This window comes from Buteo buteo, chromosome 26 (genome assembly GCF_964188355.1).
Source record: "Buteo buteo chromosome 26, bButBut1.hap1.1, whole genome shotgun sequence".
In the NCBI taxonomy this organism is placed as follows: Eukaryota; Metazoa; Chordata; class Aves; order Accipitriformes; family Accipitridae; genus Buteo; species Buteo buteo.
Genome location: NC_134196.1, coordinates 13,852,732 through 13,867,636, shown reverse-complemented (window position 1 = coordinate 13,867,636; position 14,905 = coordinate 13,852,732). Strand labels below are relative to the sequence as shown.

The following is a 14,905-nucleotide window of genomic DNA, read 5'->3' as shown; positions in this document are numbered from 1 at the left end:
GTTCTCCGGGCTGGCGGTCGGCACAGCTTCCCCCCTGAGGTGCCGGCCGCCCTCACGGCCGTCGGTCGGGGTGTGTTTGTCTGTCTGTCTCTCTGTGGGGGTGTCCTGCCGGGCTGTGGGCGGCGAGGCTGGGCGCCCACCCTGCTCCCCGTCCCGTCCCGCCCCGCCGTCGGCTGAGGTAAGCGGGAACGGTGGGCGTCTATCTGCCGGCGGCTCTCGTCACCCGGCGACGGGTCTCCCCCTAATCGGGTTTCCATCAGTCTCCGCGGGGGCGTATAAAAGGAGCCGCCGCGGGGCGAGGCGGGCAGAGCGCGGCGCTGCCCACCCGCCCCTTCCCGCCCGTCCCCATGCAGCCCGCCATGATGATGTTCTCCAGTAAGTACTGGGCGCGGAGGGGCTTCTCGCTGGACTCGGCCCTGCCGGAGGAGCGGCCCGCCGGCGGCGGCCTCACCGTAAGTGGCGGGGCCGGGAGCTGGGGCTTCGCCGGCGGGGGGGAGAGCCGGTGGGTCGGGTTCGGGGGGCCCGGTGTGAGGGAGCCGTCCCCCTTCCTCTTCGCTTTAAGGTCAGGCGAGGAGTTTTTCAGCCGTTTCAGCAGGGGCCGGCGGAGCGAATTTGGCCGTCCGATCGGTCCTCGTTCGAAAGGCTGTCTCATTCAAAAACCTCTGAATGAAAGTTGCCGTAGAAATCCAAGCCTTGCTGCAGGAGCGAACCGTGCGGCTGCTGGAATACGACAGCAGCATTGGGGGCCGGTTCAGGTGGTTTTAAGGGCTTGAATTTTGAAAGGCTTTGGTTACTCCTGCGGGCTGTATGCGTCAGCCGAATCAGGTCTTTTTGAGGCAGTTGCAAACCTCGGAGCACGACAACGTAAAACTTTTTTTTTTGGCAGCACACAAATCGCGTGCACTCAGGCTGCGTTGGTGCCTGTGGCACTTCCATGGCTGAGCAGCTGGCTTTGAGGTTTCCCAGCTTCTAGCAGGGGTGCGAGAATCATGTAATTTCCCTCTTGAAAACCCTCTCGGGAGGTAGAAGCAGTTCTCTGTAAGATGATGGTATGGGTGCAACAGGTGCTTGGGTGATTTCAAGCACGGGATAAAGTTCTGTACACTTACAGGTAAATGTATTTGAATAGGAATTTAATAAGAGTAAAGAATGTTCATAGGTGCTAATAATGTAATCTGCTCTCAATACATGAAACGTTTAGGATTATGAAGACTTCGCCTCCTGTAAAATTTTGCAACACGTGAAGATTCAGATCACTTGAGTAGAATGAAGAGAATGCACCAGTTTGTATCGGTTGTGAACTGGCCTGTTGTCTTTATAGAAAAATGTGAAGTATCCCTATGCGTACGTGCTTTGTTTCTGTTGGAAATACTGAATTAAATATGATAAATTTGCTTTACTGTCTTTATATTTGAGCTACTTTCTTCTTTGAGTTCTGCTATAGATTACTTTTATTCCTGAGTACTTGCGCTTGCTCCAGATAATTCATTTTTGTTAGGAGAATTGACCTGCTACTCATTATTTAATTATGAAGTGTACTAATGAGCATGGGTGATAAGATTTGAGTTCTTGCAATATCACAGCCTCTTCTACGGGGCTTCTAACAAATAGGTATTCTAGTTTTCATATGCTTTAGAGGGTCTTTCAGTCATCACTTCGGGTAATGCTTGCTTGAGAGTATTAGGCAACCTGTGACAGTCTTGGAAGGTGCCAAGTGCTCTCGTTTCCCAGAGGAATCAATGGTATTTAGATTTTCAGATACTCAGTTGACTATGTGATCCTCGGTACATAGCTTCTAGAAAGCAGGACCCAGTGAGAAATCACAGATGCTATAAAAATGGCACCTTTGTCAGTTCATGTGGAGGTTGTGTGTTTGATGTATGTGAAAAGGATTCAGCCAAATCCCAAATATTATTGAAGTTAAAATAAAAGTGACCTTCCCCTGAACTATCCCTGGGCAAACCTCCTACTGAGCAGAAGCAAATAAGCTCAATTACTAAAAAGTGAGCATGTTTGAAACTCATCATATGTCATTCTACAAACATAATTGCTTTTCCAGATTGTTTCTGTGTAGTCTAATGATTAGAAAAGACCACAGGGACTTTTTAGCATGTCCAGTAACTAGTTTAAATGTGGCTGGTTTAACCCGTGCCGTTTAAAGAGTGGCTTTTGGTAAGATTATGCATTTTAACTAGCCTTCTTTTTAATTCAGTGCATTTGTACCTGGTACCATAAAAAAAATCTCAGAAGATCCGGTGGGAGCTGACTTGAGAGCTGTGGGCTCTGTATTCAGTAGAGGGAGATATTTTAGAGCAGGCTAGGATTGAGTAAAAAAGTAAACCAAATTGACATGAACCATGTGGATGCATTAAGATGGATGTGATGCCTTGTCACTGTCAGCGATATCCATTTTTAAGAAAATAATTTTGTATCACCGGGTTTGAAAAGGAGTCAGGCTGAAGCTTACTAATTTTTTGCTGGTTCATGAAACACTTGATAAAATCTTGTAAAATCTTCGAGAAGCACAGGGACACCCTTTGCTAAAGTCCATTGTTGCAGGTCCACAGACATTATGCAAGTGGGATAACCTACCTGTAAGGAAAAAAGAAGAGATTTAACTTGGCTTTCATCAAGTGTTATGAAACCTGTTTAAAAACTTCATTTTTGCGTTATTTTCTGTAAGCTGCTTTACAATTTACTAAAGGACAGTTTAATCCACGTGGAATAGTTGTATATGATTCTTAATTTCTATCTTCACATTTTTTCAGTGACTGTATTATGGATGGTAAAAAAGCAGTAAGCATCTCACTGGAGATTTAATTGCTCCAGGAGTCACAACCTGGGTATTGGAAAATGCAGGCTGTTTTTTGAAAATCATGGTTGATCTTATAAAAATTGTCTATAAAGGCTGTACTGTTGGCATCTCAACAAGATTTAAGCTGATATAATTACATTTTTTTGGAAAATGCTGGCTGAAATTTGGCTTAAAGCAGTCTTTGACCCCTAAATCGTGAGAAGAATGTAGGAGTGGCCAAGTATGTTGTCATTTTCTGTATTTTTTTTTTTAGTTCCTCAGCCAGCTCATCTTCTATGGGAGGTGCAGTTTTTCACAATGAGAACAATCAGACATTAGAATAATCTCCCCAGGGAAGTGGTGGATTCCCCAACATTGGACACTTTTAAGATTTGGCTCGATGGGCTATTAGGCCATCTTGTCTAGACTGTGCTTTTGCCAAGAAAGGTTGGACCAGGTGATCCTTGAGGTCCCTTCCAGCCTGGTATTCTGTGATTCTATGATGCAGTCTATGCTTATATTTCTGTCCTTGTTTTTATAATCAACAGACATTTTGTTTTCTCAGGAAAAATGACATTACATGACAACATTAATTGTACTACAACAGAGAACATAAAGTTTGTGTTTTAAATTTAATGGTTAATACAAAAATACAGACCAGCGTAAATCATTGTATATTGACTGGTACAGGTTAGAATAGCATCATTGCGATTTTGTGGTAATTTAGACTGTCTCCATTTGCATCATATTTATTACTAATGATAGCATTGCCCTAATAATATAATCATATTTGTATCTTAAACATTGATATGCTTTTCCTTAAGTTCTTTTTTTACAGACTGGCCTCTTACACAGTCATTTCTAGCAGCTGCCTTTGACCTGTGATTCTGGTTTCAAGTCAGTGCATTACCTTTTAAAATAAGTCTGGATGACTTCCATTCCAGCTATTTTCTAACAAAAATTTTTCTTTGCATAAAAAGACTTAATTTTGGGAAATGCCCGTTTGCCTCAGAGATGATGTTGTTCTTTATCCATTTGTAGCTAAACAGATCCAGTTCTGGGAAAAATGAGGAAAAGAAAGGGAATAAGGGAAATGGGAAAGGTGAATCTGTTTCTGAAGGTGGAAAGACAGCCGTGGTGTTTTCCCTGAAGAATGAAGTTGGTGGATTAGTGAAAGCTCTCCGACTCTTCCAGGTAAAGCTTACAAATCATTACACTGACTGGACTGAGGAAGGCTCCTGAGGTCAGGTTGTTTGTTGGTATAAATCTAACGGACCGTGGCAGAAGGAATAGAGTGCGGTTATACTCTGCAGAATTGAATAAAAGTAACTTAAAATTTTATGGACCATTCAACAAAGCATTTTGGGCTCATGAAGGGTTTTGTGGACTAAAGTTTAACAGTGATGCTGATGTTCACACCATGCGCTTTAGATGTCTGTCGTGTGATTCTCAACACTGTAAATTAGATTTGAAGGTGTCCGTGCAGGCCACAATGAAAGGAGGCACTTTCAGAGAGCTGTTCAGAATCTAAATTAACATACAGTCAGGTGGTGGTGGCAGCCTTGCTGCAGGACAATGTTTGGTCATGAAGTTAAACGCATCTTTAGGTGCATGCAGGATCAGGGCTTCTATGTGTCTAACTAGAATGTAAATTGTGAAGTATTGGTCCCCATGTAGATCCCCATGCAGTCAGTGTTTTTCAGTCAGACTGCTGGTGCTGCACATAGTCTGCTTGCCTTATTAATAAATTGAAGAGGGCTTGAAGGCATGTCTGAGGGTAGTTAAAGCAGTACGATAAAAATCTTGGGTTGTTCAGTCTGTGCTGTGTAGTGAAGAGAAAGTTAGGAGCTGGCTCGGAGCCCACCATCTGAGGGGTGTAAGTGTGGGAGCACTGAGCAAAACCAGTGCTAACTCATGGGAGCTGGCTCTGGGAGCAGGTTCCCAAGGCTGGTGTAGATACTTAGATTCCCCAGCCAAAGAAAAGGGGTGAGTTAGACCCATGGGAGGGAGGCTGCCAGGAAGCAGAGTGTTTGACAGAAAGAGGGGAAGCCTAAGAGATTTAATAGGAGCTGCAGAAGGCGTCATGTTTTCAATGCAGCTTCTCTCCAAGGGGTAAGTGTCTCTAACTGCGGCTCTGGCTTAAATGCTTGAATGGGTTCATACCTGAAATCTTGGACTTCAGCAACTCCCCCTTCTTGGGAATAGGCATGTAACTCACTCTTAAAACATGGCTGGAAGATGTTGCAGACATATCATCCCCATTCACGTAGTCATTAACAATTTGAGTACTGTGAGGGGAGCACAGGGTTTGTTCTCTACTCAACCTAGGGTAGATCAGAGTGAATTTGTTATGTGAATGTTTAGCTAAGGAGATACACCATATACATACCTTATGGAGCGTGCCAGTGGAAGAATTTATATCCATCCAGAGGTGTAAAAGCAGGGCCTGCTGGTTGGCTGTACCAGAGGGGACCTCCATCTGAAATGGACATTTATGTAAAATACAGCAGGCAAGTGGAAGTACAAACATGGAGTTCTCCCCATTTGGAAGTCAGAAGATGCTTTATTGGCTTCACTGAGCAAGTGAAAGGATAGTTGTGAAAAGTAACAGATAGTTTCTGTCTGGCAAAAAAAAGGGAAAAATTCAGAGTCAACAGAAGTATTGGTTGAAAGCAGTCATCTAGTCCAACCTCCTGTTTTGAAACAAGGCTATCACAACACTAGATCAGGTCAGCCATAACACGTTAGGGTTATCTGTTGTTGTATGACACCCTTGGCGGACCAGTAGTTGTGGTGGGAGAGATATCCCCTAAGAAAGTTTTCATGCTAGAAGTGTTCACACACTCATGTTTGTTGCATCGTTTAGTTTTGATGGGGACATTGTAATAGAGAATAGCTTAAATTAGGTTATAATTTTATTACAATTTTATTACTATTAACACTTCGGGTTATTGATAATTACTGCAAGAAACATAGGTGAGGACTGATGTACAGCTATCCTCACAAAAATATTTTCTTCCTCACATGTTCATAAGAGATACTGAAGTAGCACATGTTTAATAGCATCTATTTAAAGAAGCAGACTCAAATCTAGTTATATTAACATCATTACTATGCACATTGCCTAATAAAATTGCATGAGAATTTAGTATTTATAGCAAAGGTAAATATAAAATTGCATTAGATGGGTTTTTTTATCTTTTTAAAAATTTTGATGTTATACTGTCCTCTGTAAGAGATTGTCTTGGTAGATAAAGTTAAATAATTGGTTTAATTTCTTCAGTAAATATAATAGTTTTATTTTTACTGTCAGTATACAGATTTTTTTGTCTTCAGTATTTAAGTGTCACTAACTAATTGTGTAAATACAAAGTGAGTACTTTCAATGAAAGCACCTTTTAATAACTGGGAAAAACTTTCCTGAGGAATATGCCATCAATATTGCCCTTCTAGCTGGTATGTTTGTATTTCATCCATTATTTCATCTTTCCACAGGAGAAACATGTGAGTATGGTTCATATTGAATCACGAAAATCGAAGAGAAGGAACTCAGAAGTGGAAATTTTTGTGGACTGCGACTGCAGTAAGAAAGAATTTAATGAACTAATCCAGTTGCTCAAGTTTCAAACTAATATCGTATCTCTCAATCCGCCAGAAAACATCTGGACTGATGAAGAAGGCAAGGCTGCTTTTGTATCACTTGATTTAGACACTGACAAATGTTTTGCACAGGTATCTCCACAGTCTTACACTCCAGTACATTCAACTCATATTCTGTCTTCTGCAGATCTTGACTGTGTCCCTTGGTTCCCCAGGAAGATATCTGAATTAGACAAATGCTCACAGAGAGTTTTGATGTATGGATCTGAGCTGGATGCAGATCACCCTGTAAGTGTAACATAAAATTGTCTTGCAGATAATTTGTTCGGGTTATTTGCCAGTCAAATAAAAAGCCTCTTGGCTGCTGATTGAGTGCTTTTTTTGAGCATATGGTTTTCAGAAGGTGGGGATTTAGTTCTCTTCAGTAGTTTTGGTGAATTGATTTTCCTTTTCTGTAGTAGGACACCCAAAAAGGAGGTCCTCCAGAAAACTTGTTCAGTGTTTAACAACTATGTCCCCTTTTGTGCTACTTTCATTTATTTATTTTTTAAAGTAACTAGTTGATAGAAAGGTTTCAAACTCTGAAGAGTTTAGATCAATATGACCTTTGGTTCTGCCAAAAGTAGGTCTTAGGTAAGAATTGATATTAACCTAAGCGTCAGAGAAGAAAGAATTATGAAGGAAGACTTCCTTGGGTACTCAGGAGGTAATTACAAAATAAAACAGAGCAACATGTTCCTGTTTCTGCATGAATGCAGCAGATGGGAAGGTGTCTCATGTTGTTTCCTGACTTTGGTGACAGGAGACAAGCCTGCGATTCATACAAGCTGTATCTGCTGTGGTGCCAAATGCTCAGTGCAAAAGGCAGAAAAATAGATTTGTTATTGTTTTATTTCTTTTGGCTGATGTCCATAAATGCTTATCCCCTCAGTCTTTAGATGGTAGATGATTGCAAGCATTTGTGTTACAACATTTTCACTTATTATAAATCCAAGTTTCTACCTTTAGACCACTTGGCTGAAAGACAGTGGTGGTAGCTAGTTGTATTCATTCCTAAAATAGACTGGATTACACTAGTATTGTAGGAAACTTCCAGGTGAAAGGAAGTAGGTAATGAACCAAGATATCTGACTGTAAGACTGTCAGCCCTATGGAATCAGATTAAACTCTAGCTGTAGGTTGCAGTCTCCTTTGGTTTTTTTGTCACACACGTTTTTGTTGGCATTGTCCAAGATGGTGAAAAACGGCCCGAAAGAGTTTGTAAGTGACTGCAGAAAGATCAGTTTGTTGTAGGGGGCTTCCTAGTGATGCATCTGTGTACTGTGGTACTACAGTGCCTGTGCAGACTCCTTCCTGGTGGCTGCCTTGGCTGAGGAGAGGCAGGTCCTCCTGGTGGCCCTGGCTTTGGGGCTCTCTCTCAGTGCAGAAATGGCACTCGGACTGCTGCCTTCTGTCCCATCTGCTCCACAGCTGCTCCATCGGCCGTGCCGTGGTGGGAGCTCAGGCGCAGACCCTCACGCCTGTGCACTCGAGCAAACGAACCTCATTGCTGTGTCCCGTGGCAGCCCCACTTCCCTGTCTGCAGTGTCACCTGCCCATGTGTCAGCCGCGATAATCATCATCGCCTCGCTTGGTTCCCAGCCATCCCTGCCATGTGTGAGCCCTTCCCGCAGCTGGGGAAAGCATTCCTGGATCCTGGTTTCTGCCATGCACTTCTTGATGACAAACTAGGATTTACCTTACGTCTTCTCGGGATGGAAAAGCCTGTTGATTACCTTCAACCATTAACTGTAATTTGGTTCAAACAGAGGCTGTAGTGGCAGCTCATTCTAGCCTTGAGTCGATGACTGTGACGGGCCATTTGATACTGTTTTATGTTGTGAGCTGGTGCCTTCATTAAATACTTGAGTGCTCTGCTGAAAATCTGCCTTCAGTTTTACAGACAATGAAAAAAGACATTTGCATTATATGAATATATATTTTACACTTGGGGGAACTCTTATAAACATAATTTACACACCATTTGTTAGCCTATGCAGCATGCTAAGTATTGGAGGGGGGGGGGAAACTGTATAATCTGTGACTGGCCTTTCACAGGCCACTTCTGGTGCCTGCCCTGTTCCTTAGTGGTGGTGTGTAGGTGTCAAGAGGACCAAGAGAATTACCCTATTACAGAACCAGTATAGCACCACTTCAGCAGCACAGCCCTAACCCACTCCATATTGGCTAATGGTTTCAGTCTCAGTTTCACTACATGTGACAGGCTTTTAAATCCCCTGTGCTGTCTTCTGTTACTTTTCAGCTCTTAACTGTCTGCAGCTGAGCAAGTCAATGCTTATGTCAAAAGGTATTAAGCAGACAAGGAGGCTCCCCCAGATTACAGCAACTTTTTGCCAGTCAAAAAGCTCTTCTGTGTAGGAGTGGAGCTTGAGGGTTTTCTGCAGTCCTCTGACATGGTCCCTTACTCTGCCCCAGCAGCGCAGCTTTGGTTATGGGGCAGTAAAATGCCTTCCGAGTTTTCTGGAAGCTCATAGAAATATTTCAAATCAAATGACATTATCTTTTCATTCCCTTTGGTGATTTGTGTTTGTGTATGTGAGCAGTAAGGAAAAAATGCATTTTACTTTTCAGCTCTGACTAGGGGAAACTTAAATGCACTTTCTGGGCTCCTAACTGGGGAACTTAGGTGACTTTTTACCCTTTTTCATCTTCAAGAGGTTGACAGTTCTGCCTTGAAAATAGATAACTTTTTATGTAGTCCAAAACCTGAAGTGTCTACATCTTTTATAGGTATAGAAGAGATCTTGGTTTAGTTTTGAATAGCTCAGAGGGCTGTAACTGGCTGGTGTGTATGTGTTGTACAGCTCTTTTGCGCTTAATACGGGAAGGGTATGAGCCTACTGTAGCCCACGAGGTAGAGCCGTTTCTCTGTAACTCAAATTGGAGCAATATGCATATTTGCTGTTGGAGGCTGATCGCTCAGTCCCTGATGTGTTGGTTAAGATGGCAACTGCCTAAGTAACATCTTCAAAATGAGTTGCGTATGAGCTCTGGGCGCTTGATTCTTCTAGTGAAGAAAAATGTGTTAAGGATAGGTAAATTATTCTGCTTTGTGCCTGCCTGTAGATCTCCATTCAGATTAAGGAAGACCTGAGTGAGACAAAATGACAAGGAAAAAGTTTCCCTTTTTCAACATCTTGGATGAATGACTGTACCTGAGCATGAACTTGTCTTGAAAAAACTCCTGTGGGACTTTGGTGGGGGAAAATGTGAAGAAATCATTATCTTCTCTTGCAGTCCAGTAGATAGTGTTAATCAAGATACAATATAATTAGGTACTAAATAAACACTTTAATGATATGTTTTATAATTATAATTCTTACAGCTAATTTTCTGTTCTTATTGTAAATTACTCTCTTCTTCCTTGCATAAGGGATTTAAAGACAATGTCTATCGACAGAGAAGAAAGTACTTTGTGGATGTTGCCATGAGCTATAAATAGTAAGTACTGGCATAATTCTTCCCCATGCTGCTGACTAGTTAGAATTCATGCTCTACTTAACTCTGTAGGATGAAATTTAACAGTAGACAAAGTCATCCTTTAAACTTTGACTAGTTTAGTGTAGGCTATAAATGACAAACCTGATGCTTGAAATCCTGTTACATTTTCAGTACAGATACAGGCAAGTAAAGCATTTGAAAGGTAAGCACTATCTCTTCAGCATTTTATTCATAGCCGCTTGAACTTAAGAAACTCTTTTACAAATGCTTGCATGTCTTAATGACAAACTGATGCACTGCACATATCTAGCATCCCTACGTAGTTGGACAAGCTCACTAACCCCCCAAATTACTGTTTTCTTCTCATGCGCTTACTATACTGGATGCTGCAAAATGCCGTTTATCAATTTTGCCAACACAGCCCTAAATTTCTCAGAATGCAGTCAGTGGATTTCTCTGTAGTTAGTGGAGCTGGTGCCTGTGCACAAATGCACTGTATGTGTTTTCCTATTTTGTTTGGTTTTTTTTTTTTCCCCCACGTCAAGTCAGTATTTTCAATTTGCTACTGTCCCTGGAAGTTAGGAAACTTTCTGTGCTACCTACAAATACCTACTGTGTTGCAATTTTCTTGTCACAGAAGCATTCAATTAATTCTAATCATACTCTAGGTTTTATTTGTAACAGGCCAAAAGCCCTCATTCTCAAGGGAAAGAACATCCTCATTTCATGTTCTTTTCCATTTTACCACAATTCTTAAGGTTTTTAATTTTTCTCCTTTGAGATTTCTATCAACATTGTTTAAAGAATATAAAACATAACAATTTTCTTCTCCCTTCGTAGAAGGCATGGCCTGTCAGGAAGCAATTCAGAAATGGATTTTTGAAGGTTTTTCAGTTCTGGTTTTTGGGTTTTAGTAAAAGGCTACTGTATGGGCGCTAGAAGGCTGGGGGGACAGGCGGATTAACTCTGCTTTGTGACCATATAATCCTGATTATATTTCTCCCTTACCTTTGTCCCATTCCTGTCGTTAAGCTATTACCAATCTAGTAAGTGTGTAAGTGCTACTGTTGGTCTGCCCATGGTGGTATTTGTTTAGCTGGGTGCTCATGATGTTCATCCAGCACACTGAGCTGCTGCCTGCTGGGGGCAGGGAGCTGGTTGGTAGAGGAGCTTCCTAGGCTGCCAAGGTAAGTCTTCAGTTTAGCCAGCTTTCAAATGTAAATTGAGACAGTTTTTTTGTTTGTTTGTTTACAGCTGATTGTTTTATTATCTTTTTTTTCAGTCTAATGCTTGTGGTAGAGTTAGTGCTTCTTGCCTAGCATTTATTGCAGTGTGGAATGTCAAGGAGGTACCTGTGGATGAGGGCAGACTGTACGTGCTCTTAGAGTTCTTTCAGTAAGTCCGATAGTTCTGCATTTACCCGTGACGGTAGCAGCAGTGCCATGCATTTCACAGTTGCTAAGTTGCTGGAAATGCCTTCCTCCCTTCTCCCTCTTGGCTGCCTAAGTGCTGGAAAGATCACACAGCTGGCTCACTAAGCAGTGGTTGGTCTTCTGCTACACAGGTTTGTTTTTTTTCACCCTGAAACCAGTGAGAAACATTTTTTCACAAAAATCATGTAGAGTAATCCTCCATATTCCCAGAAGAAACAGATAAGGGAAAGGAATATTTTCCTTATTTAGAAGGCTCAAGAACCATTTCTGCAGGCAAATTACAAAAATCAAACAAGCCCAACCAGAGGTTATTTGGGGGCCAGGCTTTGTACTTCAGCAAAACTGCTCAGAAGTACTCCTTCATCCCACTGATCTTTTCAAATCTTTAAAAGATTTCAAACTCTTCCTATTATTATGAGCAGAGGGAAAACAAGATGCTTCAAATATTTTTAGCCGGGGACCACAAAATGGCCAGTCCTTAGGGCAGTTACCTAAGACGGGGCAAAATCTTGTTCATACTCCTCAGGTCTCCTGCAGTGGTTATCTTAATCCCAGGGATGTGCCGTATCTACTGGGCTGTACAGTCTGTCTGTCTCTGGGTGTGCCTGTAGAGACAGCTCGGGGAGACATTTGCCCTCAGCATCCTGCAGCTCAGCCTAAGCCACGCTGAGGAAAGGCAGATCAGCTCAGGGAGGACTCTGTGCTGCTACAGCTAAGCTGTTTCTGCTACCCGTGCTGGGGAGCTCAGAATTTATATAGGTGTCTCGACGCTACATTGCAGTCTCATCACACTCTCTTCTGTGGTCTAATGGCTATTTACTTATTTATACAAAAGGAACAGCTCTGTCGTCAGGACTGCTTCCCTTAGGGGTAAGTTCAGGACATTGCCTTGAACCTGTGAGTGTCTTCCAGGTAAGTGACCTTCCTAATCACTTACTGAGGCTTGATGTGTTTCTACTTTTCATTTTCCAGTGTAAAAAAAAAAACAACACCCCCCCCCGCCCCCCGACTTGTTTCCTTAAGAAAATAACAAAGAGGTTTGGCTGCAAAGAATTGGCTGCAAGGAACTGGCTCTGTAAAAAAAAAATCGTTGAGTTGAAAACCCTGGATCAGCATCTCCTTTATGAATTGCTACTGTTCTACAGTAGTAGATGCTCTGCTTTGCTTGAACATAAAGAAGCCTCTGTAGTGGAGAGAGAAAAACACTAAGCAGTGAACTTGAAGGAGCAGATATTTGGTGGTGCTGGGTGTTAAAGGGAAAGACATGTTAATAGAGCACAGCAGTGAAGATCAGCTGTATGAAATAAATGGACCAAAAAAAAAATATTCCTCCCTTCTTCACTTAGCTTCTATCCTAAAGATAGTGAAAAATGTGTTAATCTTGCTAATTAGTCCTTTGAGACTGATTAGGGATTGAAAAAGTGTTGAGAAAATTAAATCTGGAGGAAAAATACAATGTTTAAGAGGGAGTTCATAAGTTGATAGCTCATGACCATGGCAAAATGGAAAGACCCTATTTTAATAAGGGGAAATAAAAATTCAGGATGGGTTAGCTTGTAGAGTCAGCCACAAGAAAACTGGCAATGCAGGCTGGCCTTTTCTGTGATTTATTGAAATGTTTGAGCGCAGGGTGGGTCTTGCTTGTTGAAATAAGAGGGTGAGGAAAATGAGATTTGCAGAGCTGAGTGAGAAAGGCATAGGTTCTCCCTCAAGTCTGGCTGCCTTGATTGTCTCGATAAAGAAAGCAATATCATGATCAGCTGGAAATAAGATCAGCTCTCCTGGGCATAAATCCTATTAAGGAATTAAAGTTCAGTGAACCTTACTTCAGTACTAATGAATTAATTGAAACAATAACTAAGTTACAAACCTTTTAGTGAGCAGTGACCAAGCTTCAGATCCTTGATTGTGTTTATACCTCTCTAGTGACAGGCTGAATAGAAACCTGAGTTTTTCCACTGGTGCACACATTTCTTCTTCTTCGCTGGGCCAGCGATGACCTGTACTGGCAGTATCTGTAGTAGCAGTCATGTCTAAGGAAAAGGGATGAGGCTACTGCATGGTGTTCTGGCAACCCCAGGTGGATGGAGTAGCAACCTGCTTGTATCTGTCATGTACAGTACAATTTAGAGTAGCTGTGTTATGCTTTCCGTGAACTGGCAGGCAGCTTAAGGCTGATAAAGTGTAAAGGTGAAGACAGATACTAGACCTGGAGGACTGACTCCCACCACAGAATGGGCACAGACCCAGTGCAGCTCCTTTTGATGAGAAATGCTTCACTAAATGTGTTGCAATTCTTGTCGTGTCTGTAAAAGAGCGGCTGAAGGGGAACTAGCGGATGTATTGGATATTCAATGAGTCCTTAGCAAGTATGTGTACCTCATACCAAGTAGCCTTTGACTGACAGATAACTGCCATGGATCAACATCCTTTGATATAGTGAAAGGCAAGGGGATTAAATAGTAAGTTTTCAATAAAGATGAGAGGACAACCAGAATGAATGTAGGGCAGATGATCCTCTCTTGTGCATGTAGGGACTGCATGGCAGCAACCGCATATGACATGAGGGCCCGTTCCTTGTTAACTCGTGCAGCGGAGACAGGATTACGAACCAGGCAGCGACAGAGATGGGGAGCCAACCCCCCAGCAAAAGCCCAGCACTGCGCTTCTGCTGCAGTGGGATTCCCCGAGCCCGATACGCCTGTTCAGGTGCGGTCTGCGATACTGGGGAAGCTGCAGCACTGGGCTGGCAGTGCCCACATTGCCAGCCCTGTGGCAGGGGAGTGAGAGATGGGGACTGATGGGGCAGAGGAGGATCCTGTGGATCCCTTTGCCAGTCTGCACTTCATTACAGCATGGGAAAAGAGGATACCTGAGGAGAAGGCAGTCTGCACAGATTACATACTATAGATGGTGAACATGAAATCCAGAGAAAAATTATGAAGTTTCTAGGGGGAATTAATGACATGAGATGATGGCTCATGGCATGGGAAATTCCTTACAGTTAAATACAAGGCAGTGCAAATTGGAAGGAGCCCTTTACACTCTTCATGCTGCCAGTCAGTTTTGAATTAGCCGTAACCACACAAGGCAAATCCTGGATGTCAGAGACAGATTAGCAGGTACCCTGGAAGGCTCCTGCTTGCAATTTCTGTACATCTGTGTAAGGGGGAGCAGGCAGAGGAATGGTGCAGAAGAAAAGAAAGGAGAGGTGTATTTAGAGGGTTAGTTTCACCTAGGCTAGGCTGGTGGCTCTGAGGTGAGCTTCCTCATGATGTAGTCCTGCATGAATTTGGGGTTCCAAACATACCTGCACATGTAAGCAACAGTCTAAACAATGTGTATCTATATTAGTTAGATCCACACATTTCCAAACATCTACGTAATTGCCTAATCTTAACTTTGTAAAATGCTAGGTAATGATGCTGTGTCAATATTATGTATTTTAAAGAATGCATAGAGCATTCAGTCTGCTGATGGTCTTACTGAATCTACAAGTTAGACTGAATCAGGATCTTCAGCTACCCACTTGCAAAGGCATCAGTGGCAATAAATGGAGAAGTACTGCTCTTGTATA

The 14,905-nt window shown here is 42.4% G+C and overlaps 1 protein-coding gene across 9 annotated transcripts in view; it reads left to right on the top strand.

The window, feature by feature from the left end:
• The first annotated feature begins 17 nt into the window (after positions 1-17).
• TPH2 (tryptophan hydroxylase 2) overlaps positions 18-14,905 on the top strand; it is an 89,328-nt gene continuing 74,440 nt past the window's right edge. For 8 of the 9 annotated variants that reach the window (XM_075057872.1, XM_075057870.1, XM_075057865.1 and 5 more), the window contains exons 1-5: positions 329-452; positions 3,836-3,988; positions 6,290-6,473; positions 6,582-6,682; positions 9,828-9,895. In XM_075057872.1, coding sequence (XP_074913973.1) covers positions 348-452; positions 3,836-3,988; positions 6,290-6,473; positions 6,582-6,682; positions 9,828-9,895 — 611 coding nt within the window. In that variant the 5' untranslated portion in view covers positions 329-347. Of the gene's footprint in view, positions 179-328; positions 453-3,835; positions 3,989-6,289; positions 6,474-6,581; positions 6,683-9,827; positions 9,896-14,905 lie in introns of those variants that run through there. The other variant, XM_075057871.1, reaches the window with a different exon arrangement.